General features: G+C 35.1%; 1 protein-coding gene across 2 annotated transcripts in view; it reads right to left on the bottom strand.

Annotated features, from left to right (window-relative positions):
* Positions 1-14,135, bottom strand: part of LOC120078689 — a 16,004-nt gene extending 1,869 nt beyond the window's left edge. Inside the window, exons 1-2 of one of the 2 annotated variants that reach the window (XM_039032989.1) lie at positions 13,770-14,135; positions 11,611-11,689 (exon numbers count right to left, since the gene is read on the bottom strand). In XM_039032989.1, coding sequence (XP_038888917.1) covers positions 11,611-11,689; positions 13,770-14,033 — 343 coding nt within the window. In that variant the 5' untranslated portion in view covers positions 14,034-14,135. Of the gene's footprint in view, positions 1-11,610; positions 11,690-12,565; positions 13,309-13,769 lie in introns of those variants that run through there. The other variant, XM_039032988.1, reaches the window with a different exon arrangement.
* Positions 14,136-27,719: the final 13,584 nt, after the last annotated feature.

Raw genomic sequence — 27,719 nt, 5'->3', positions numbered from 1 at the left:
TACACAACTTGGTTTTGGAAGATATGGCACTAAAAGTTGTAGAGCTGGTCGTCTTTCATATCGAGCCATTGAAGCAGCGCGTCGGGCTATAATCGGACAATTCCATCGTGCTATGAGCGGACAATTCCGAAGAAATGGTAAAATATGGGTAAGAGTTCTCGCAGATCTCCCTATTACCGGGAAACCTACAGAAGTCAGAATGGGAAGAGGAAAAGGAAATCCTACGGGTTGGATTGCTCGTGTGTCCACGGGACAAATCCCATTTGAAATGGATGGTGTGAGTTTGTCAAATGCTCGACAAGCCGCTACATTAGCGGCGCATAAACCATGTTCGTCAACCAAGTTTGTTCAGTAGTCGTAACGTAATTAATTGGTTAGTGGGGCCGGGATTCAATTGAGAACGCGTGCGATAGTTTAGGCGATAGGCGCTATCACATAGGCTCTCAACTAAGGGATCGTGAAGTTTTCACATCGTAAGCAATTTTTTCGAACTCTTTGCAAAATGAAACCAATTTTCATTTTATTCCTCAGTTACAATAACCGAAATTGATTTTCCTATTATCACACGATTCAGGAGAAATTTCCAATCAATTATCATATAACCAACTAATTAATTAATAAATGAATATAATCATATTATATTCTTAACCTATAGTTTGATATCATATATCTACTATAGTAATTTTTCCTCTACTTGATATAAATCATATTTATATCTAACTTCCTCCAAAATAATGTATCTCATACATTTAATCAATTATATCATATATAAATAACCAGTTCAATTATATCATATATAATCGAACTCCCTCTTGTCAATTTGAACATTTCAAACTGACCCAAAAACTGATTCTCGACTTTATCCAAGCTACCTAGGGGACCTTATGGACCTGTGGCTCGAAGCTCCAACGGTACGTGAATAGCTGACTAAACTCTTTAGCCACGAGATCCACCATCTGTTAATTGTCAGGCATTCCATTAAAAACCAACATCTGAACTCTTCTCACCACAGATATATTTCTGTGTCCATCAGATATAACCAATCATGAGTACGATGACCCTTCACAGATGCTCGTAAGTACAATTGAGCCAATTTACCGTTTTGCCCCTATAGTTACATCTCACTCCTTAAGTACCACTGATTCCTTTAATGCACAATACAACATAGTTCAACTATGTGTGAACACCTCTCGAGCCAAGAGAAGGTATGTGGCGCCACATCGTTCAAGCCCTGAAATCAGCCCTTAAGAGAGCTATCTATCTACTTGCCTCAGCTTCAGGGAATGAGTGAATTCCATCTTGTGTAGCTGAGTTCTCAGCTCCCAAATCAGACGAATCCCCAAAATGGTAGGTTTGAGTCGATGACCTGGCCACTCGCACCCATACAAATCAAAGGACCACCCTCAATGGCAGAAGTTTCCAAGTCACTCAAGATTGAGGTCATGTTACCTATGGTCATCCTAGTGAAGTGAAGTCTCTGTCACGAATGTTGTTATATAACAAGACATTAATACTTCGTGGTCAGGTCTTATACAAACTCTTTGTATAGGACGCCCCCGCTCGCATGTCCCCTACACAAATGATTAGGATTAGACCATCTGTGATAAGTCACAACACTTGTGACCATTCCACAAAGCGGGCTGCATCTGTAGAATTACCAGGATAAGGTTTCCCTCCTATATCCATATACTACAGACCATTTTGGTTATCACTTAAGACATGATCCACTTGCATGTCACCACATACATGCTTAAGTTACGTACAGATAACCAGAGATTTTAGGTTTATTGGTTTGTGGTAAAGCAAATAAAACAAACAACTGAGCAAAATCAAGAAGTGGAGTAAAATATCATATATTATACAACACAAGCGTTTGTACAAACTGTTTTCAAACTACAGGACACGAGACTTTAGGGCATCAACCCCAACAGAATAAAATTACCCAAATGAAACTTGATCAATAAACACTCCCAAGATTTCAACTCCAAAATCTCCTTTTAGTCAGATTCTAATTCCAACAGATGATGACTTAGAACATTCAAAATACCAAAATTAAGCCAACATTTAATTCAATAATTAGTGGGTGCCCAGAAACTAAGAACAAGGACCACAAACATTACCAAATTCTTGCTCACTCTTGTATCGAACCAAACAGACAGCAGCGTCCTTCCTTCCAAATCTTGCTCTAAGATTAAACCATGATAAATATGGACAAATCAAATTCAAAATTTAGTGGGCGTCCCATAATTATTCAAGAAACTCAACCAAACAAAATGGATCTTACCCCAAATCCAAACTTCGACAAAACAAGGGTGACCGAAATCTACGCAGTAGACCATCAACGGCTGGACGGACAAAGAAGCGTGAGAGAGAGATCGACGACTGGATTTAAGTTGATCTACCGGTGGCGATGGGGAGAGAGGGAGAGATCGATCGGCAGCGACAATTGATCTACACGTCAAGTAGCGACATGGACGTGTAGCGATTGGCGGTGAACAGAAGGTGTGGGCAGCGCAAACGAAGGCAAGAGAGGCTGGCTAGAGGCGAGCGGCGACGCGAACTGCTGGGCGAAGGAACAAGCGGTAGTGCAAAGGGAGGACGATAAGTGGCGCGCGGCCAAGGGCGACTGATGAGTGGGAGGGTTGGCAACTGAGAGGTTTCGAGGGGGGAGGAGGGGGTCACGTGAGGGATTCACGAGGAAGGGAGAGATTTTCTTTTTCAAAAGAAAAAATGAAAGGTTTTTATTTTATTTAGTTTTTAGTTTAAAAAATAAATAATTTTATTTTATTCTCTATACTTTATTTTATTTTATTTTATCTCATTTCATTCTTTCCTTCAATACACAAATATATATATTTAGAATCCTTTCCTCTTCCTCTTCAAAACCAAATTTCAAAATTAAAATAATTCTCCCAATATAACTTCAATTTTTTCATTAACTTAAAAATCAAATTAATGCGACATAAAATCCAAAATTTCCTTTTAAAAAAAATTCAAAATAACAAAAAGTCCTCAAATATTACAAAATTATTGAATTTAAATTACAAACACTCGAGATGTTACAATCTTTCATCCTTAAGAACTTTCGTCCTCGAAAGCTCATTCCTGAAAAAGCTCTAGGTATTGGGCTCTCACCTCATCCTCTCGCTCCCAAGTAGCCTCCTCGAACTGGTGATTATGCCACAGAACTTTCACAAAAACATTTTCCCAAAGACCTGTCTCTTATACACATCTAGATGTGTATAAGAGACAGCTACACCCTCACCTCATCCTCTCGCTCCCAAGTAGCCTCCTCGAACTGGTGATTATGCCACAGAACTTTCACAAGTGCTATCTCCCGGTTGCATAATGTCTTCACCTCCCTGGCGAGGATTCTTATAGGCTTCTCTTCATAACTCAAGTTCTCATTCAACTGTAATGGTTCACAGGCCACTACATGTGATGGATCTATTACATACTTCCTCAGCATCGAAACATGGACAACACCATGAACTGAAGAGAGTGATGGTGGCAACACTAACTGATAAGCTAAAGGACCAAGTCGTTCCAAAACCTCGAAAGGCCTATTAAATCGTGGACTTAGCTTTCCCTTTCTTCCAAACCTCAGAACACCTTTAATAGGTGCCACTTTTGAGAACACTTTATCACCAATCTTAAACTCTAGATCTTTACTCCTAACGTCTATATAACTTTTCTGTTTGCTCTGATCTATTTGCATACGAGCTTTAATCTTATGTATTACCTCATTCGTGGTTTGTACTAACTCAGGTCCTAGCAACTTCCTCTCACCAACCTCATCCCAACATATCGGAGACTTATAACTCTTTCCATATAGGGCCTCAAATGGCGACATGTCGATGGTGACTTGGTAACTGTTATTATATGCAAACTCCATCAAATGCAGGTGAGAGTACCAACTTCCTGAGAACTCTATGGCACAGGCACGCAACATATCCTCCAATAGCTTGTTCAAACGTTTTGTTTGCCTCAGTCTGTGGGTGAAAAGCTGCACTAAAATCCACTCGAGTACCCAATGCTGATTGAAGACTATTCCAAAAGTTGGATGTAAAATGAAGGTCTCTGTCCGACATGATGGACACAGGTACTTCGTATAGTCTCACCACCTCCTTCATGTATATTTGTGCCCACTTATTTATTGAAAAGGTAGACTTCCCTGGTATGAAATGTGCTAGCTTAGTGAGCTTGTCTACTACAACCCAAATCATAGTAAAACCCTTTACTGTTCGGGGCAACCCCATGATGAAGTCCATAGACACGTTCTCCCACTTCCTCTATGGTACACTTAAAGGCTGCAACAAGCCTACTGGTTTCTGCCTCGAGGCTTTCACTTGCTGGCACACCAAGCACTTCCTGACAAACTCAGTCATCTCTCTTTTAATGTATTCTACCAGTAGAAATGCTTTAAGTCTTGGTACATCTTGGTACTATTGGGGTTGATCCCTAAATCTCGTAGAATTCTATAGTTTGTAATTGTAATATACAAACATTTTATTTATGTAATAAAATATTTGATGTTTTATTTCAAAATTAGTTGCATTAACCACAAACCAATAAACTTACATCCAAAGTTATCTTGTAGCTTAAACATGTATGTAGAGACATACGGGTGGATCATGTTTAAGTGATAACCTAAATGGTCTGTAGTAGATGGATAAGACTGGATACCTTATTCTGGTGACATTGCGAGTATTGCTCGTTTTGTACAATTGTTGTAAAATGCCACAAATGATCTGAACCTGATCATTATTGAGACATGTGAGCGGGGATATTCTATACAAATGAGTTTGTATAAGACAGGACCACGAAATGTTTAGTCTCATTATATAATGTCGTTCGTAATAGAGACTTACATTCCACCACGATGACCATAGGTAATATGACTTGAATCCTAAGTGAGTTGTGAACTCCTGCCTATGAAGGTGGTCCTTTGATTTGTATGGATGAGAGTGGCCAGATCACCGACTCAACAAGCCTACCATTTTAGGGATTCGTCTGATTGGAGAGCTGGGAACATAGACACAAGAAGGAATTCACTCCTTCCCCAACGTCGGGGTTAATAGATAAATTGCTTCCTTAAGGGCTGATTACGGGGATTGAACAATGTGGCACCACACACTCTCTTGGCCCGAGAGGGGTTCGATCATAGTTGGACTATGATTTATTATTCATTAGAGGGATCAGTGGTACTTAAGGAGTTAGATGTAACTACAAGGGCAAAACAGTATTTTTGGTCTAGCTGTACTTACGAGCAATTTGTGAAGGGTCATCGTATTGTTGATTGATTATGTCCAATGGATATAGAAATATATCTGTAGTGCGAAGAGTGAAACTGACGGTCTTTAGTGGAGTGTTCACCAGTTAACGGATGGTGAATCAGATGGTGAATAATTTAAATTAAGTTTAATTAATTATTCACGTATCGTTGGACCTTCAAGCTACAGGTCCATGAGGTCTCGTCAGTATCTCAATGAGTTTTAATGAGAATTAGTTTTTGGATTAATTTGAATTGTTCAAATTAATTGAGAGAATTAATTATATGTGATATAATTAATTTAATTTAATTATATATGATATAATTACTATAATGTATTTGACATATTAAAATATTAAGTATTTATGAGAGAAAATAAATATTTGAATATGATTCAAATATTAATTATATGAATTGGATTCATATGGTTAAAATTAATATAAATGTGATTTATGTTAAAAGTCATTGATGAGAGAATGGTATGTTATATTTGATATAACATATAGTTTAATATATATTATATGATAAGGTAGTTATCATATGAATATATATTAAATAATTTAATTTAATTTAATTTAATTTATTTAATTTTGAATTAATATTATTTGGGAAGGAGTTGTAATTCCCTTCCCCCTCTTTCTCTCTAAATCATGTAAGTGGGTCAGTTACACACTTTCTTCTTCTCTGTGTGATGAAGAAAAGAAACATACAGAAAAAGCTCACAGTGGGTGTTCTGAGATCTAAGGCTCTTCATCTCTTATCCTCTCTCAATCCCTTCCTCACCAAAATAGTCGAAGCTCACTCCTCCTGGCATCCAGAGAATACTGAGGTTGCTTTTATAGTAGTCAGTGAAGAGGAATCGTGAAGATTTTATTCTTCAAGTGTAAGTCTTCTATTCCCTTTTTCTCTTCTTAGTTTCTCAAGCATGTTGTATGTTTTGTTTAATTAAATGCATCATCTTAGTTTCTCCTGTCATTCTCAAACCCTAAGAAGAATATCAGAGGTTTCAGTTTGGTGATGTCCTAATTGGGTTTCCAGATCGTAATCTTGATCGAGGGTGTTCTTGAAGAAATTCGTTATTCAAAGGAATTTTTTCCTTTCCCTTTTTCTCTAGAAAAGCATGCTGTAAGTTTAAATTAAATGCATAATCTTTCTTTTAATTCTGTAATTTTTGTAAATTATGTGGAAAACGAAAATTGGGACCGATCCTCGTATTCCGCTACGTAAATCTTCAATGGTTTTCCCTTCATGATCATCCATTTCAATATAAAATTTATGTTCTAGGAGAGTTTCTCTCATCTTAAGGGATGAATTTCTCTTGTTTGGCCACGGATTTGGCCTAAATACCTTTTCCGTTGCATCAAAATGTTTTCAGATAGACACAAGATTATACTAGGCACTTGATGAGGAGCCCTATTGAAAGTGCGATATTTGACTAGAGAATCACTTCCGCCAAATTTCATTATCTTTTTTAAGAAATATTGATTTTTTTTTTTTTTTTTTTTTTTTTTTTTTTGGGAAAAGAGAGCTATTGAACTTAGTAGTTTTAAATTTAAAAATTTTATTTATTTGTTTATTTTTATCAACTTTTAGCAATTTTGAACTAAATTTTGTTTTGGTGTTATGGTTTATTTATTTATAAAATTTTTATTTTTTTTTAGTTAAATAGTCAGCTCGTTTTGTGGTTTTAAAATTGAATGTACAGTAATAATGATCCAATAATAGTTCTTTGAAAAGTCCGTTTGTTACCCGTGGTTTTGTGTATAACTACTTTGAATTTATAAAAATAATAATTACATTATTATTCTGGATGGAAAAATAGGCATACGCAGGAGAAATGAGGATCAATTTTACTCTAATTGCACAAATTAATCATACAACCCTAAATTAATTAATTAGGATTTTTTTCAAATATTATCTTTGAAGCTCCCAAAACTCTTCTATCTACTCGAACACGAACCGGAAAACCACTAGAGCCGACCTACTATCCTCTGGACTCAGAACTGGGTTGTGGGACCCGATGGATGAAGAACCCGAAAGAGAGAAAGAGATGAAAATAGAAGAAGATGGATTTTTAGGTTGGGTTTGAATTTTGAATTTTTCTCAAAAACAGAGATTTTTTCCAGCCTAAATTTAGAAATCAATTTTGGCATAATGTCAAAAGTCTTTTTTCCAAATTGAAAACCCAAATTTATAGAAAAAAGCCATGCAAAATTGTATGAAACAAATTCATAAAAACCCAACACCTCAAAATCCACTATCTAAGTGGGCTTGATGTCTCCACTATAAGCCAACACCTAGCCCACTATTTTGTTAGTAGAATTATCCAACAAAAGTTTGGATTTTCCCACTAACTTTAGTCAAAAGGCAAAATTGTCATTTTGTTAAAGTCAAACTTTGACCGAAAAGTCAACATTTTGACTTTTTATGATTTTTTTCGTGTTGACTATTTTTGACCTCCCGAGCATGAATCCGCATTCATTTCCTCGAAATTCAAATCACATTTGAATATAAGGTCAGTCAAAATTTGACTTTTTAAAGTCAAACGTCAACTCTTTGACTTTTTACATCTTTGACCATTTCTATTATTTTCGAGCTTCCAAATATGAACGTATTCATATTCTTGATATTTAAATCACATTTAAATATTAAAGCTGTTTCTCTAAACTGAAAAATCGACCACTATATCACATATACTTGTCGGTTTCTCTCTCTTCACCTAATTCAAACAATTCAAATTATTCTATCATATTGTTATAGATTTATTCCATATGAGCTAGTAAGGGAACCTAATGGACCTATAGATCATGGGCTCCAACGATCCGAGATTAGCTGTCTAAACTCTTTAGATGGAGCTAATCAATATTCGTTAACTCACGGGTCATTCCACTATAATCCCGTAGTTGCACTCCTCTCATTATAGATATATTTGTGTCCATATGATATAACCATGATTAGTAAGTTAATCCTTCATAGGTTGTTCGTAATCTCGGCTGGGTCATAAAAACCCTCGAGACTACATCTTATTCCTTAAGTTCCACTGATCCTCTAATGAACAATTGGTTTAAGGTCCAACCTATAAACTGAACCCCTCTCGGGCCAAGGAAAGGGTGGGGCCCCTTGTTCAATACTAAAGGGAACAACCTATCTACTATCCCTATAACGGGTAGAAGTGAATTCTGTCTTGCACCCTACGTTCCCAGCTATCCACCTGATCTTACCCCTGAAATGGGAGGCTTATTGGACCAGCGATAATGAGCTGCCCTCACCTATGCAGATCAAAGGATAATTCCGAGTGAACAGGAGTTCATAGTTAGCTCAGGATTAAGATTAAGTTACCTAGGTCATCAATTAATGAAATAGTCAATTTTATACATTAAATGACATTTAAAATGTAAAAAAGTGATTATTTCATGGTTCAATCTTATGTAAAATCTTTACATAGGATGCCCCCATTTTCATATCTCCACATGAACGGTTTAGGATCACATCGTTTGTACTAACTACAAAATGGGCCGCATCCATAGTGTCCCTAGAATAAGGCGCCCAATCTTATTCATACACTATAGACCATTTTAGCTATAGATTTGAACTTGATCCACATTTATGTCACTACATAAAGTTCAAACTTAAACTTAATAGCTCTGGATCCTTAGTTTATTGGATTCATGAATATAGAATTTAATTTTACTAAAGATTTTCAATAACAACTTTATTGAACAAGAATATGATATAATAAACTACGAGTTTTAGGACATAAAATCCAATAAACTCCCACTTGGACTAAAATTCCTAGTAGGATCAAACAATGCTGAATTTAACTGTGAGAAATTAATATTACATATGAGTACAATAAACATATGAATACAATAAACTAGGACATTCACGCCCAACATAATCTCCCACTTGTCCTAGTTTAGAAATACTGTAGACCTAAACTCTGTAGGTGACCCTAAAAAACTTTAGCCGTGAGGGTTTTTGTAAAAGGATCAACAATGTTTTGCTTAAAAGATATTTGGGTCACTACAATGTCACCACGGTGTACGATTTCCCAGATAAGGTGGTACTTGCGTTCAATGTGCTTTCCCCATTTATGGCTTCGAGGTTCTTTTAAATTTGCAACTGTACCACTGTTGTCACAATACAAGGTGATGGGTAGATACATATTTGGAACAACTTCCAAATCTGTCAAGAATTTCCTCAGCCATACTGCTTCTTTTGCTGCTTCGCAAGCAACTATGTATTCAGCTTCCATTGTGGAGTCAGCTATACAGGTCTGTTTTACGCTTCTCCATACTACCACTCCTCCGTTAAGAGCGAACACTAATCCAGATGCAGACTTTCTAGCATATTTATCAGTTTGGAAATCAGAGTCAGTGTATCCAGTAAGGATCAGATCCTTAGCACTATACACGAGCATGTAGTCCCTAGGTCTCCTGAGATACTTTAAGATGTTATTAACAGAAGTCCAATGATCAAGTCCAGGATTAGACTAGTATCTATTAACGATCCCTACTGAGTAGCATATGTCAGGTCTAGTACATAACATTACATACATTAGGCTTCCAACTGCGGAGGCATAGGGAATATTTCTCATATCCTCAACTTCTTGAGGTGTCTTAGGACATTGTTCATTTGACAGATGAATTCCATGTCTGAAAGGCAACATACCTTTTTTGGAATTCTGCATTTTATATCTAGACAACATTTTGTCTATATAAGATGCTTGAGACATGGCTAGTGTCCTATTCTTGTGATTCCGAACAATTTGGATCCCAAGAATATACTGCGCATTTCCTAAATCTTTCTTTTGGAATTGTGTATCTAGCCATTGCTTGACGTCAGTAAGATATCCTACATCATTCCCAATGAGCAGAATATCATCGATATATAAAACAAAGAACACTACTACAGAATTAACGATCTTTTTGTAAACACAAGGCTCGTCAACATTCTGTTCAAAGCCATAAGATTTGATTGCAGTATCAAACCTTATATTCCAGGATCTAGAAGCTTGTTTTAATCCATAAATAGATTTCTCAAGCTTACGAACCTTTTGTTCTTAACCCTGAACTATAAACCCCTCTGGTTGAACCATATAGATACTCTCTTCAAGATTGTCATTCAAAAAGGCAGTCTTGACATCCATTTGCCAAATTTAATAATCATAAAAAGTTGCAATGGATAAGAGTATTCTTATCGACTTCAATAGGGCAACGGGAGAGAAAGTTTCTTCATAGTCCACTCCCTCTCTCTGGGTATAACCTTTTGCCATAAGTCGAGCCTTAAAAGTCTGTACTTTACCAGCTTGATCTCATTTTCTCTTGTAGATCCATTTGCAACCAATTGGTTTCACATCGCTTGGTTTATCTACAAGAGTTCAAACTAAATTAAAGTACATTGACTCCATTTCGAGGTCTATAGCTTTTATCCACTGGTCATGGTCCACATCATTCATTGCCTGTTTATAGGTCAATGGATCCTCTACGCCCTCATCAGGTATGATGATTTGAGTTTCGGCTAAACCCAAATAGCGGTCAGGCTGATGAACAACTCTCCCACTACGTCAAGGCACTCTCAACTCTTGAGAAGGATGTGACTGACCAGAAATACTAGCTTTATCTACTACTTTAGTAGATGAACTAGGTATATCTGTAGCGTCTTTTGAAATTTCTTTCAACACTATTTTACTACGTGGTTGATGATTTCTAATGTGGTCTTCCTCTAAGAATGTGATGTTTGTTGATACAAATACCTTGTTTTCTTGAGGATGATAAAACAGACCACCCCTTGTTTCCTTTGGATAACCTACAAATAGGTATAACTTTGATGATGTTCCAATTTCTTGGGATTTTGTAACAACACATGTGCTGGGCAACCCCAAATTCTAAAGTGACGTAAACTACTTTTACGCTCTTTCCATAACTCATAAGGTTTTTCTGAAAAACTTTTAGAGGGAACGTTGTTCAAAATATGGACAACAGATTCAAGTGCATAGCCCCAAAAGAAATCAGGCAATTGAGCATAGCTCATCATAGAGCGAACCATATTTAATAAGGTTCGGTTTCTTCTTTCTGATACACCGTTCTACCGAGGCGTACTAAGTGCAGAGAGTTGTGACTGGATCCCGTTTTCTATCAAATAGTCTTGGAATCGTATGTCCATATACTCTCTACCTCGATCTGATTGAAGTGTCTTTATTGTTTTACCTAATTCATTCTCAACTTCTGCCTTATATTCTTTGAACTTTTCAAGAGAATCAGACTTGTGATGAAGTAGGTAGACATGACCATACCTTGAATAATCATCAATAAAACTAATGAAATATTCATACTCACCTCGAGCCTTGACATTCATTGGTCTACAAAGGTCCAAATGTACGAGCTCTAAGGATACTTTGGCTCTGAGACCGTTTAACTAAAGGTCCAAAAATAAAGTAATTTATTAAAAGATATATTAAGTTGCAATTAGTTCATTAAAAGTATTGATCAATGACAATATAATAATTAATTGGATAGAATAACATTAGTTTAGTTTAACTAATACTTTGAAAAGCTATGGTTGATCATTAATTGGCTACTTATTATCTATTTCTTTTATATCTAAAGGTTTTTTTTGCTCCACAAAGCGTCAGCGGAAGATATTCAAACCATAGACATTGCATTTGAAGCAACATGCCTTAATTAGTCAAACTATGTTCCATCAACCGTAGAAATGTCATAATTATTGAGCTATATGTTTACGCTCAAATTAACTTTTATGTGGATAAGCTATCAAACAAACATAAATATTAGGTTCTGATTCATATCAATGTTGAGTATAGTGTATGTCCTAGAAAACATGTCTTATTGACTTTAGTGCAAATAGGAGGTTGTTTGAATCTATGCTAGAGAATCTTGTAATTAATAAATTATTTAGGTCCTGTTTGGTTTTCTGTTGGATATTTGTGAAACTGGTCTTCGATAACGAATCTGGTAATGGTTTTTTTAAAACCAGAATCCATTAAAAATATGAAAGAAAAGTTGAAAAATTTCCAAATAAACCCTCTCTTTTTCTTTCTCAACCTCCAATTGGTGGTACCACAAACAAAATTAATTATACTTTCATAGTTTTAACCAAATTTTAAGACAAGGAAATTTTTCCAAAACTTTTTTTAAGGAGTTTCTAAATTTTGGTTACGAATTCAAAAACAGTCTATGAGTGAAATGAGAAGAAAAGGTAAATAAATAAGCATATTATTGAACACTGGATCAAATCCGAGACACTGAAGTTATGGTGTAGAGAAGCAAGGAATGTAAATCAGACAAGTAAGCAAAACAATAGATTCAAGGGAATTGGTCTTAAGCTACAAATGTAATACCAGTACACATGCTTCAAAATTGTACATGAAGTACCATTGAGATAAAATATTACCCTGCAAGAGTACTTGAGGGACCATTACACAAGTCAATAAGAAACATAAGCCTTATTAAGCTAATATGTTAGAGTTCTGCCAAGTAAATGGCCCATAACAATGCATGAATCATGGACAAAAGAAAGAATTTGAAGTTAAACATCAAAAAACTTTGATCTCTCCAGCATACAATTGCAACAACCAAGTAACATGTTCAGCAAATTTGGTCACATACTTCTCCAAGAAAGTCTTTTCTGCAGGACGTACTATACTGGTAATGCTCAATTTTTTCTTTAATAAACCTTTTGAATAAAGACTTTGAACAACAGAACACCTAGGGATTATCCTCTTCTCCAAACTATAGATCATCACAGAGGGGTTTGTAGCAATATCCTCTGGCTTGAACCTCATTTTGTGCACAAAAAAGTCCATAGTCTTATAGATATTCTCCTCAGATATAACCAGACATGGAGGATACTTTTTAAAAGCTAAAAGAGTTTGATCCTCTGACCAACCATACTTCCTGTAAGCTTCAATTTTTCTTTCCCAGGTTGAAGAACTCATACTAGAGAGCACTCTAATGGCCTCAACAAACACGTGTTTTGAAGGGTGAAATCCCATATCCTTAACTTGGTTAACAATGCTGGAGAATTTGGAATGTTTTAGGAATACTGAACAAGGGGAACTCGAAGTCAAAAACGAAATCGAAACATCAGAAACTCTAGATTTTTTTAGTAATTCAATGTTGGGGGCAATTTTATGTTGTAAATTCTGAAGAAACGCCCTTGGTGAACGCTTAAGACATTTAATGACCTTTTCATCTCCAGCAAGCACAGATTTAAGGTAGTTGTAACTTGGAATTATATGGTTTTTCAAGCTACTCCCCAAAAACCACGGACATGAATAAACAATTTGAATAGATTCCGACTTGGAAAGCCCAATGGAATGCAGAAATTTAAATTTGGGCAAAAGTGTTCTATCAGCGTTAGAAAACAAAAAACGGGGGTAATGCTTAACTATCCTAAAAATCTGAGATTCGGTGAACCCTTGTGTTCGTAGAAGCGAGAGAACCAAATCAGGTTGTTTAGGAGTTTTGAAATTTACCTTAGACGCAACCTCCAGAGCAGTCTGTAATGGCATTCCGCATGAATTGACGAGGTATGAAACTGTGAAACCATGTAATTGTAAGACCCCATCGCCCAAAGCTCCAAGCGATCCTTTGTCGGGAAGCGATGAGAAGAATTTAGAGGTAAATGGAGCGTCTCGATGAAACCCTAGATTGTCGAACAAAGTGGTGGTGAATGCGGTGCGCCGGGTAGAATTTGGGAGTTTGGGCCCTAGAATTCGGAACATTTTGAAGAGAGTCATTGCGAGTCTGCTATGGATTTTTGAACATGCTACCTACAATGGAAGCCATTGACGAGAATTGAGAGAAACTCACGCTCGCAACTCGATACTAAATTCATAGACGTTTTTTATGGATTTATGATAGCTGACCCACCTCATAAATAATTTTAACTTGCGAAAGAAGGAGAAGAGCTTAGTTCAAATGGCATAATGTTCATATTATCAGTTTTGATGTTCGATTTTTCTACTCACATATTAATTACAATACTTCTTTAAAAAAATTCTAACTTTTATTTATGTCAAACTCCATTTATACTTCTTTATTATCGTAGGTCTATGGTGATTTCTAATTTTTTTTATTCAAACACAATAAACAAAATGTGAGAAAATAAAGAAAACATGACAAACTAACCATACACATTCTAACGTATAGCAAGAATGACATTTATAACCTCAACTCATGATCTTATTTTTTTTATCCAAAAATACAACAAACTTTAAAAAAATAATAGAAACACAACATAAAAATAGAGATCGCGTTAGGTTGACATAAATATAGTCATCCATAACGTGATACATTCTAAGAACAATGGGAATGGGATGTGGTAGTGTGATGTACATAAGCGGAAGCTTAAAATTCATGCATTTGTGAGGGATGAGTCATAAAAAATAAAAGGTCTTTGAAAAGGATCATTGGTACAAAAAAACTCAAATTCAAATCTAAGGTTAAATGGAAAATTTGTATTACGTGATTTATAATTATAATTTAGTTTCTATGATTTAATAAAACTATTTTAAATACTCCTTACATATGATAACCAGGAACTATTTATGAGATTTGATGAAATTATAAGGTTTAAATTTTAACTTTTAAACATCGAATTAAATTAGGATCTTTCTCCCAACTATAGAAATGTAATTTAACCTAATGTTCCCTTTTTAAAAAAAAAAAAAAAGATAAGGTAAAATGAGTTGATTTGAAATCATTTTAAAAATTGGTTATGAATATTGCTAAGAATATTTTGCTTTCAATTTATCACAGTAAGTTTTAGTAATGGTTGGCACTCAAGTCTCGTCTACATTGGTATATATCATTGGCACAACTCATCAGCTAAAATCCAAGGTATTGGCATTTTTCTTTTGGGATGTGCATTCCACTATGTCTCCTCTTGGTATCATATAGGCTTAAGCCTTGCCTTCAGCAACCCTCAACATTTGCCTGTGAAGGTTGGATCATTGACTTCTTAAGGAGTGATGCAATTGTTCACATGTGGTGAAGTAATTAATGCTCTTCATAACAGTTACACTTCCTGAGTATCAATAGGCAGTTGTGTCAGACTGCCTCCTAAGAGTGCTAATTTGCACTGGAGCATTCTAGTCGTTGGATGGTCGTCCATCCGATAGATGTCATTGATTGTAGATTTATATAAATAGTGACCTTTGGTCGTGACAATGGATTTATTATTCTTGCGTCTGACTTTATTAGACCCAAGTAGTCAAGTAGTGGTAAGTTGTCGAATTTCTTTTTTCGTAGTCGTTCTTCTTGCTACCTATCTGTTATGGTTAGACAACCTACTCATGCTCCTCCTATGGAGCTTGGTAATGTGGATGGATCTCCATCTCTGCTCGTCCCGTCACCAACCTCTTCTAGATCTGACGGTCGACGTTGTTCAAGCTCTCTACCGCAGCCATTTTGGGTTGATTTTTTTTTTTTTTTTTTTTGTCGGAATCTTGGTCAATTTTGGGTAAGATTTGAGTTTTAAGTTTTCCTTGGAAGATTTTGGGTATTCATTTGTTTTGGGATAAAACTGATAATGCCAATTATGTTTGGGCTCAGATTCGAGCTTTGGAGGGATTTTAAGGTCGAAAGCACGCGGTGTGACATTACAAATGTTTGATTTTGGTAAGTTTTCATACCTAGGACCCTTTTGGATTAAGAGTAATTGTTGAAAATTTAGTTATTAAACTTTGGTTTTGATTTATGTTCAGATTGGACACATAAATTGAACATTGGAACTTGCTTCGAACCAAGCCACAACTTTGGTAAGTTAAATTGGGACATCTAGATTAATTTGGTTAATTAGATTTAGACCCTAAGGAATAATTTTAAAATTTTGGATTTATTGTTTTGGGCCAGGTGTACTAAATTAAAATTTCTAATTTATGTTATAGGTTGAATTCAAGTCTTCCAAAAGTTTTAAGAAGATTAATTATTTGGATTAAAATTTGTGATCAAATTTTGATGTATGTAATCTTACTATTGGATTTGCCTATGTGCCAGACAACGAAATTTAAGTTTTGTTTGAGATTCTGAGGTTGTTTGTAAAGAATTGCATGAGGATAAAGAAGTTGCTCTGATTATGCATGAAAGATGTCACGAATGAACTTCACTATTGTTGTTATATGAACTTCTGATTGATCTATAAGTATATGAGATGTATTTACATGTTATGGGACCATGTTATGATGCATGTGATGTTTACGATAGTGATAGTATCCTTATCTAGATACCCACTAGAGGTGGTGACCTCCTTCGGGGTTCCAGAGATTGTGCTTCCTACGAGATTCACTAGAGGTGGTGTTTTCTTCAGGATTCACTAGAGGTTGTGTTTCCTTCGAGATTCACTAGAGGTTGTATTTCCTTCGGGATTCACTAGAGGTGGTGTTTCCTTCGGGATTCACCAGAGGTTGTGTTTAGTTTGGGATTCACTAGAGGTTGTGGGTACTTTTAAACTACAGTAGGATGAGTTCAAATATTCATTTATTTGTCTTCCATGAAAACTAGAGGATTATGTGCATCCCACTAGATGTCGCCATCTAAAGAACATAGATGCCTAGTCTGACCCAGTAGTGGGATTACTTACTAAGTATTTTTATACTCACCCTTTCTCATGTTTAGTTTTTTTCAGGTAAGGAGGACGCGCTAGCAAATGACACTCACCCTTTCTCATGTTTAGTTTTTTTCAGGTAAGGAGGACGCGCTAGCAAATGACAAATAGAATCTGTGACAAGCTACTAGGACCAGTTATATGCTTCCGCTCATAGCTTCAAGATTTTCTATATTTTTGTTTCTTGTCTTGGTATTTAAAACTCACAATTTCGTTATTTGCATTTCTGACTTTTAAGAAAGTTTTCTAGATTGGTTTTTCTTTTATGATTTGTTTGGGTACTCTATGACTTCGATTTCAATTATTTAGTTTTAATGAAATCTTTTAATTTACGTTATTTATTTGGTTTTTATTAAGCTATGAAAAGTTATCATTTTAAATTTCATGCTCACATGCTTACAGTAACGACTTAGCTTGAGTCTTAGGGAGTCGGGCCGTTACAAATATATTGGAGGAAAATTTTGGATAAGAATTTGAAAGTAAAGAAAATAAAAATAATTAAGATTTTGAAAATTAAAAGGAATTTGAATTTTAAGAAGAAAAATGGAAAATTATGGTTTTAAATTTTATCCTCTTTAATTTTGGAGTTTGGATCTAAATTAGAGAAGATAATTAATTTAAATCGAGTTGATAAGAAAAATTTGGATTTAATTTAAATTAATTAGATTATGGAATTTTTAGTTTAGTTAGATTATGAAATTTCTAATTCAATTAGAATATGGATTCCCAAATTAATTGGAATATGAATTTTCTAATGAACTCAAATATGCATTTCTTAATTAGAGAAAATGTCATATTCAAAAAGGAAATCTAATCTATCTACTACTTTGATTAATCTACTACTTCAAGTTATGAAATCCCAAGTAATTTAGGATTATGATTATTTTTCTTCTGTAAATACAACCATCTACTTCATTCCAAACTGTTCACTTCACTTTAAAGGGAGGTCGATTACAAAGAAAAATCCTTGGTACTTTCACATTTCTTTAGTCGTTCACCATTTTGCATTTGTCGGTCACCGCCACTTGCTAGATTTTGTTTGGTGAGTTGTTGATGAGTTTTCTTTGGATTTCTTGATGAATTCTTTAGTACACATTGAATTTTGGGTCAAACTTGATTTACACATAAGCTTTGGAGCATCAATTTAGTAGGATTGTATCAACAGCAGTGGAAGCACAAAAATCATCTAAGCACTAAAATTCACTAATTTTGGCATAATATAAAGCATGCTTCTGCAGAAAAATGGGTTTCAAGGTATACCTCTTGTAGAACTTCTTCAAAGCTTCTTCTTCAGCTACAATCTTCTTTATATCTTGTTGTATACCACCTCAAGATCTTCTCCACTATTCTCTTGGTGCTGTAGATTGAGTTGTGGGACTTAAAACAAGCTTGAATCAAGGGATGAAGGAGAAAAGCTCACTGCAGCAACCTTGTTGAAGAACCATTCTTCAAACCAGTTTTTCTCTATAAAACTCTATTGATTGCATGCCCGATTTTCATTCCAATCTCTTCATTATATTGCAAATCAACATGCAAAGAGAATAGTTGCATAAGTTCCAGCTCATGCTTGGAGAATACAAGACCAAGATATTGCAATATGTGTGAGCTAATTCAAAGATGGATAATGGAAAAATCCATTTTTCCATTTTGTGTTTTTGTTTTTCAATTTTCCAATGTTATCTAAAAATCAAAATTTGATTTTATAAATTCTATTTTGATTTTAAAAATGAAAAATTAATTAATTTCATAAATTAATTATTAAATAAAACTTAATTAATTTAATATCAAATATTAAATTAATTTTAACACATATCCATCTTTATATATTTAAATCATATTTAAATATAATTCTCCTATTCCATTTAATTCTAAAATTAAACATAATTATATCTCATATAATTAATAATTCCCTTAATTCTAATTTGAACGTTTCAAATTAACTTATTACGCTATTCTAAGAGCTAGTCCGTTACGAGCTAGTAGGGGGACCTTGCGGACCTACAGATCATGGGCTCCAACGATCCGAGATTAATTGGCTAAACTCATTAGACCAAATTAATCCCCATTCGTTAACTAATGAGTCATTCCACTAAAGCCCATAAAGTTGCACTCCCTTCACTGTAGATATATTATGTCCATATGATTTAACCATAATCAGTAAGTCGACCCTTCACAGGTTGTTCGTAATAACGGCTGGGTCAAATATCTGTTTTACCCCCGAGATTACGTCTTATTCCTCAAGTCCCTACTGATCCTCTAATGAACAACTGATTTGTGATTCAATCAACAAACCAAACTCTTTCAGCCAAGTGAGAGGGTGGGGTCCCTTGTTCAAGACCTGGATTCAGTACTTGAGAGAACAACCTTTCTCCTATCCCTTAATCGGGTAGGCGTGAACTCTATCTTACATCCTATGTCCCTAGCTATCTATCTGGTCTTATCCCTGAAATGGGAGTCTTATTGAGCCAGCGCTGTTGAGCCAACCCTCAACTATGCAAATCTAAGGACAATCTCGAATAAACAGGAATTCTTAGTTAGCTCAGGATTAAGATCTAGTTACCTAGGTCATCTAGGTGAAATAGTCAGTCTTAAACAGTAAACAGTGTTATAAAGTAAGAGTGACTTATTTATTGGTCTTGATCTTATGCAAACTCATTGCATAGGACACTCACACTCCTCATGTTATAACATGTACGAATTAGGATCACATCGTATATAACACTTTACAACTACAGAGTAGGTCGCATCCAATGGTATTACCAGAATAAGGTACCCAACCTCATTCATATACCATAGATCATTTTGACTATTTACTGGAATCTGATCCACTTTTATGTCTCCACATAAAGTTCAAGTACTCATACAATAGTCATGGTTTTTAGTTTATTGGATTTAGGCTTTCATACAATTTATGAGATAAATAACAAGTATATTGATTATAGAAAATGTTTATCATTTTACAAACTGCGAGTTTTTAGGACATAAAACCCAACAATACTCCCACTTGGACTAAAACTCTAGTGGATCAATATATACAAATATATACAATGTTGAGTTTACATGTAGAGAATAAAATGTACAAATACAATAAACTAGGGCATCACAATACCCATCAATTCTCCCACTTGCCCTAGTGATACAAACTCGTAGACCTAGTCCTATTAGGTGACCCTCGAACACTTTAGCCGAGAGGGCCTTCGTAAATGGATCAGCTATGTTTCTTTTGCTGCTTCACTTGTAGCTACATACTCAGCTTCCATTGTGGAGTCCGCAATATAAATCTGCTTGATTCTCCTCCACACAGCTGCTCCTCTGTTAATAGTGAATACTGACCCTGAAGTTGATTTCCTCGAATCAATATCGGTCTGAAAGTCAGAATCAGTGTATCCAGTAAGGATTAGATCCTTAGGACCAAACACGAGCATATAATCTCTCGTTCTCCGAAGATATATGAAAATTTTTTTAATAGCAGTCCAATGGTCATGACTAGGATTGGACTGGAATCTGCTGACAATTCCTATGGCATAGCATATATCGGGACCAGTACACAACATTACATACATTAAACTCTCAACTACAGATGCATATGGAATTTGATTCATCTCCTTCAACTTCTTGAGGTGTCTTAGGACTCTATTCCTTAGACAAGTGAATTCCATGCCTAAAAGGTAAAAATCCTTTCTTGGAATTTTGCATTTTATACCTAGACAACATCTTGTCTATATAAGATGCTTGAGATAATGCTAATGTTCTGTTCTTGTGATTCCGAACTATTTAGATTCCAAGAACATATTGTGCTTCTCCCAAATCTTTCATTTGGAATTGTGAAGCCAACCATCTCTTAACATCAGCTAGATATTTTACCTCATTCCCAATGAGCAGAATATCATTAACATACAATACTAGAAAAGCGACAGTTTTGTTGACGATTTTCTTGTATACACAGGGTTCGTCAACATTTTGTTCAAAGCCATAAGATTTGATCATAGTGTCAAATCTCATATTCCAGGATCGAGATTTGATTGAAATTGTATGATATAATATCTGAGGGCATTTTGGTAATTTTTCATGACAAAATATATATATATATATATATATGTGATATAGGGTAACTGCTAACCTACTTATTCGATAGTGTACACCTTACGATTGATTGTGTGTTCCTTCGGGTTCACACCTAAGACTATTATGTGACACTTGGGTTCACATTTATGAATGTTTTGTGTACCTTCGGGTATACACCTATAACTGACATGTGCTCCTTCGAAACACACCTACGACTGATATTTTTGAAGGAAATTTTCGAAAAGATCATTTGAGCGGAAGCAAAGATCGTCCCAAATTCAAATTTTATTGAATATAAAGTTTTATAGTAAAACAACAACAAGATATGCATTTACTTAAATTTACAACATGCTTTAAAACAATCACATACGGTTTCAGAATCCCTTACCTTTGAAGAACCCTTTCTTCAAGAACTCCCTCATACAAGCCACGAATAGAACTCCTCCACGTGGATCTCCTTCTTCAAGAATAGACACCACCACTTGAGAACCTTATGTATTCTCTTGGAATAAAGGATTCAAGCAAGAGTTGTGGACTTTGCTTGAATCCTTGGAAGAGGGAAGGATATGGAGAGGAAGAGGGGGATGGGAAGAACTTTTCTTCTCTGTGAGTTTTTCCTTAAAGAGAACACTTCTTCTATGAGAGAATTAGAGAAGAAGATGATCAATTCATTCAACTTGTTGAATCCCACCTAAGTTAACTTGAGAGAATGGGGGGAAGGAGTTATAACTCCTTCCCTTTTTATTAATTTAAATTAAAAAATAGAATATATATATATATATATATATATATATAATAACTACTTTATTATATATACATTATCTGTTATATCAAATATAACATATAGCCTATAGTTTTATATTGTATCAAATACTATTGGGATTGGTGTTCTAATTCTCCCAGAGTCTCGTAGTTTGTAAACAGTGTCTACATATTGTTATTAATAAAATAAAAGTTATTTTATTTACATTTACTCATATCCAATAAACTAAGATTCCTGGTTATTACATGTAAACTTAAGCATATATGTGAGACATACAAGTGGATCATGCCTTAAGTAATAACCTAAATGGTCTGTTGTATAAGGATAAGGAGGGATATCTTATCCTGGTGACACTACGGATACGAATCACTTTGTAGATGTTTACAAGTGTTGTAAACTGCTACAAATGGTCTGATCCTGACCATTCATGTGGACATGCGAGCGGAGGTGTCCTATACAAAGAGTTTGTATAAGTCCGGACCACGAGATGATTAGTCTCTTTATATAACGCCATTGATAATTGAGACTTACATTTCACTAAAATGAACATAGGTGACATGACCTTAATTCTGAGTGTTTTAGGGACTCCTGCCTATGAGGGCGGTCCTTTGATTAGTATGGGTGAGAGTTGCCAGATTGCTAACTTAACAAGCCTACCTTTTTGGGGATTTGTCTGATTGGGGAGTTGGGAACTCAGTTACACAAGATGGAATTTATTCCTTCCCCGAAGTAGGGTTAAGTGGATAAATTGCTCCCTTAAGGGCTGATTCCAAGTCTTGAACATAGTGGCCACATCCTCTCTTTGGAAGAGAGGACTCAGTCCTAGTAGGACTATGACTTATTGTTCATTAGAGGAATCAGTGGTACAAAAAGAGTTAGATGTAACTACAGGATTGGCCCAACTGTACTTATGAGCGATTTGTGAAGAGTTATTGCATTGTTGATTGGTTATATGGACATAGAAATATATCTGTAGTGAGAAGAGTGCATCTTTCGATCTTTAATGGAGTGTCCAACAGGTAACAGATGGTGGATCTCGTGACTAAAGAGTTTAGTCAGTTATTCACGTACCGTTGGAGCTTGAAGCTACAAGTCCATAAGGTTCCCTTGGTAGCTCAATGGATTTAAGTTGCGAATCAGTTTTTGGGTCAGTTTGAAGTGTTCAAATTGACAAGAGGGAGTTTGATTATATATAATATAATTAAATTGGTTCAGTTATACGTGATATAATTGATTTGATGTATGAGATACATTAATTGGAGGCATTGATATAAATATGAATTATATCAAGGAGAAAAGAACTATGGTTTAAATATTACATATGATGTGATATTGAAACTATAGGTTATAAATATAATATGATAAGTTAGTTATTATATTTATTTATAATCAAACAATTATGAGATAATTGTTGAATTGGTTATTCTTTTCTTTATTAATCGTACAAGTGGGAGGTTAATTTCAGTTATTTGATAATTGAAGGATAAAAATGAAAAGTGTTTTCATTTTGTAAGGTATTGCTTCATTAAGTAATTCACCAATCGTTTACTCACGATAGCCTACATGATAGCCCTCACGAGAAACTAAATGATAGTGAGATATTTGCTAAATGATCGTGTAAGCGAGATTTGCTAAACGATCATGTAAGCGAATATGCTAAACGATCGTGTAAGTGAGATTTGCTAAAAGATCGTGTAAGCGAGATACTAAGTGATTAGGCAAGAGTCTAAGCGATCGTGTAAACAACTGAGCGAGAGACTAAACGATTGGCTAGACGATTCTCACGTAAGTGAGATCTACTAAACGATCAAGCATTCTCAGTCTATGCGATAGACAGATTCTTTCTCCCACTTACTTGGTTGTGTAGTTCGGTCGTTGGATTCCTCCTTCCCTCTACCAAATTCACATAGAGCCCACATCTCCTGGATTCTCACTCCGAGAATACCAAGGTTGACGAGTGATAGTGTCGAAGGGTGTTTGTTCGTGTTGAAGTCTGTTCGTGATTGCAAGCGACAATGAGAGATTGCTGGCCAAACGATTGGAGCGGCAACAAGAAATCACTGTTCCATTGCTAACGAAAGCCAAAGGTTTGGTTGGATAGCGACAACGAGAGATTTCCAGAAGAAGAGTTCTTCAAGGGTATGTCTCTCTCCTTTTGTATTTGTGTAAGATACCATGTTGTAATTTGGTATAAGATGCATAACTAATCTGTATATTTATGAATGCTTTGTATTCTTGCACAATGGGCTTGGAAAGATCTTGCTTCCGCTCATGGAGATCTCGGTTTAGGTTTTGATATTCCAAATCCATTGTTGTCAAGAATTGCATTTACTTTTATGGTGGGTGTTAAGCATGTCTATATTATGTTTAAGTGTTAAATGTGTTTGTAGATATAGATTAAGGGAGTTTATGGGATGATTTCCTCTTGTTATTGCTTTCTTTTACATTTTCAAAGTTAATTGTAAGGGCCCCTGTGTTTTTGGGCATATTAACTTGCTATCGAGTCTGTAATTCAAAGTGTTTGAGTATGTTCGAGTCGCTCGTGATGAAGCTTAAAGGCATGGAGATGCATTCTACTTTAAGGAAGAAGAAGACCAAGCATTGGTCAGATTGTGTAAACGACGAGGTAAACGATAGTTGAGTATGGGATACTCATTGTAAGGTAGACGCACGCACACTAAACAATCATGTAGGTCAACATGCTTCATCGCATAGTCATTGGCTACACGATCGCGGGGTAAATGTTACTTAGCACTTGTTCTTCGATCATCTAGACGATCATGCTTCATAGCATAGTAATCGTCTACACGATCGATTAAACTTGCATTTAAACTTGGTCTGCTGCATGATTAAGTGGCCTTCATGCTTAATCGTATAGTCAAAGGTACATGATCGTTGCTACACGATCGTGGTTACTCGTTCATCTTTGCTATACAATCACAAAGAAGGCTTCGCCTGGGTGGTTCAAGACCCGGTTCGCTTGTTGAACCAGTTTCTCGATGGTTTAATGTAATAGATAGTTTTATTTTTGTTTTTTAAGGCTAATCATCTCGGTCCATTAATTTTGGTGAATGTATATAAGATGTATGTTTAAATTATATGTCATATAGTATGCTATATAGTTTTAAATCCCACCATATGTTATGCATTGGTCATGCATCATCTCTATATTGTAAGAGTTATGATATAGTAGTTTGCATGATTAAATTACATAAGAGCATGCTCATACATCATGAAATATAAGAGTTATGTGTATGCATTAAGCATATTCATGTATCATCTTTATATTATAAGAGTTATAGTATAAGGGTGTACGGAAGCATGTATGTTTGGTTCATTGCTTTGTTATATAAGGGTTATATAAAAGTAACAATGAATGAACAATGCATGGAGCATGACACTTAAGCTTATTTATAAGAGTTATGAATGCCTTGTATGTGTTGCTTTGCATTATGAATGGTTTTGGTTGTTTCCGTTTATAAGTGTTATAATAGAAATTAGAACTAAAATCGATAAGAAAGAGTTGCAAACGAACTTAGGTGAACTCATGTTTTAAAAGGGTTTTAAAATTGGATTGAGATAGACCTAAGTTCAAGGTTCTAATGAGATTATATACCTAAGTTTAATCTTTTGAATCAGTTTAATTGGATTAAATTGATTGGAATAAAAGATTAAATTTGTATTAAATCTATTTATAAGGGACCTTTTGTCTAAGGCGGGTTCTGTCTATGTTGGAGTATTTAAGCTGATGGAAATGGAACACCCCTACCTGGGAACCTACCTGGGAATGTGAATTAGATAGGTTTTCTGCAAGCATGCGTTGATCAAATACTTCGTTAAAGAGTTTAATGAATGATTATCAAAAGTTGTTCAACTTTCCAAAGTAAACATTACTTTTGGGCAAACCTAAAAAGTCACTTAGTTAAAACCCTTAGCCATGTTTTTCTAAGTAAACTAAACCCTAGGTTATAAAATACTCAGTGAGAGGAAAAGATATATATGATATGTCAATTCCACTCACGGTTCTCCCTGAATGTTCTGTTGGGAATGTCCTAGAACTCGCAGTTCGTGTTAAACATTTCTATTTAATCAATAACAATGACTTGTTGATTTTGCATCTTATTATGAAAATCCAATAAACGTATCCTTGGCTATAGTCTGAATGCTGTAACTTTATATAGTGACATAAACATGATCAAGTTGATAGTATATAGCCTAAATGGTCTAATAAGTATATGGATGAAATTGGGTATCTCATCTTGATAACACTATTGGATGCGACCCACTCTGTAGTTGTTACAAGAAGTTGTAAGGTACTACAAACGATGTGATCCACAAATCGTTCATGTTGAGACATGAGAGTGGGGGTATCCTATGCAATGAGTTTGCATATAGACTGGACCACGAAAATAGTCAATTTTCTTTATAACGACCGTTTACTGTTAAAACTGACTATTTCATTTATTATATAACCTAGGTTAACTCAATCTTAATCCTGAGCTAGCTATGAACTCCTGTTTGTTCAGGATTATCCTTTGATCTGCAAACGGTGAGAGTAGTCCAACAACACTGCTCAATAAGCTTACAATTTTGGGGATAAGACCGGATGAATAGCTGGGGACATAGCCTTGCAAGATGGAATTCACTTCTACCCTATTTAGGGTTAGCAGATAGGTTATTCTCTTAAGTACTAAATCCAGGTCTTAAACAATCGGGGCCCCGCCTTCTCATGATAGAGAAAGGATTTGATTCATAGAGATTATGAATCAAAATTGCTCATTAGAAGATCAGTAGGAACTTAAGGAACAAGATGTACGAGGGTAAAACGATATTTTTGACCTAGCTATGATTACGAACAACCTGTGAAAGATCGACTTACTGATTATGGTTATTAAGTGGACATAATATATCTACAGTGAAGGGAGTTGAACTATAGGCTATAGTGGAGTGTCCCATTAGTTAACGAATGAGGGTTAGATCGGACTAATGTGTTTGGCCGATTAATCTCGAATCGTTGGAGTCCAAGATCTGTAGGTCCTAGCTCGTAAATGGATAAGCTTTAGGGTAGCTTGAGATATTAATTTGAAACGTTCAAATTAAACGAAACAAGAGAATAAATGTTTAAATATGATTTAAATATATAAAGATGATTATTGTGTAAAGTTTAATTTAATATTTGATATTAAATTAATTATTATTTTATTAATTTGTGAAATTAATTTATGAAAATCAAATTTTGAATTAAAATGATTTAATATCTTTTTTTTTTTAGAAAAGAAAATGAAGATCGTTTTGCATGATTTTACATAATGGAAAAAGAGTTTTCTCCATTATTATCATCTTTATGCTCACACACAAGCCATGATCTTCTCTACCTTGATTCTCCAAGCATGACCTACAAGCCATGCACTCCATCTCTTTGCATGTTCATCCTAGTATATAAAGAAGATTGGAGTTATTGGAGAGTAGAAAAAAAACACAGAATTTCGAAAGATTTTTCTCTGAAGAAGAAGCCGTCTTCTTCAGTTGTGCTGCTGTGAGTTTCTCTAGTTTATCCACATCTTCAAGCTGTTCTTGAGTCCCACAACTCTGCCTAAAGCTCGAAGAGCATAGTAGGGAAGGCTTTGAGGTGGTTCACGTTCATAACAAGGGCAGACAGCAGCTGAACATGCATTATCTTGAAGAGTTTGTCAAAGGTATGTCCATAAAACCCATTTTTTTTAGAAGAGCATGCTTTAGTTTTTGCTAAAATTAATGAATTAGAAAGCTTATGAATCCTTGATACTTCTTATACATGTTGTTTTACTCTTTCAATTGGTATCAGAGCATCTTTTAAGCTTTCAATTCGGTCTAATTTTGGCAAGGTGGGTGTTTTTTCATGAGATATATGAAACTGATGCACTACTATGGTTTACTCTGATTTGGCATTTTAATTCTCTTTAATTTCTCAATTAAATTTGTAATTAGCTCTTGTTTGATGAGCATTTATGT

Source organism: Benincasa hispida, chromosome 5 (genome assembly GCF_009727055.1).
Source record: "Benincasa hispida cultivar B227 chromosome 5, ASM972705v1, whole genome shotgun sequence".
Lineage (NCBI taxonomy): Eukaryota > Viridiplantae > Streptophyta > Magnoliopsida > Cucurbitales > Cucurbitaceae > Benincasa > Benincasa hispida.
This window is presented reverse-complemented; position numbering and strand designations above follow the sequence as displayed.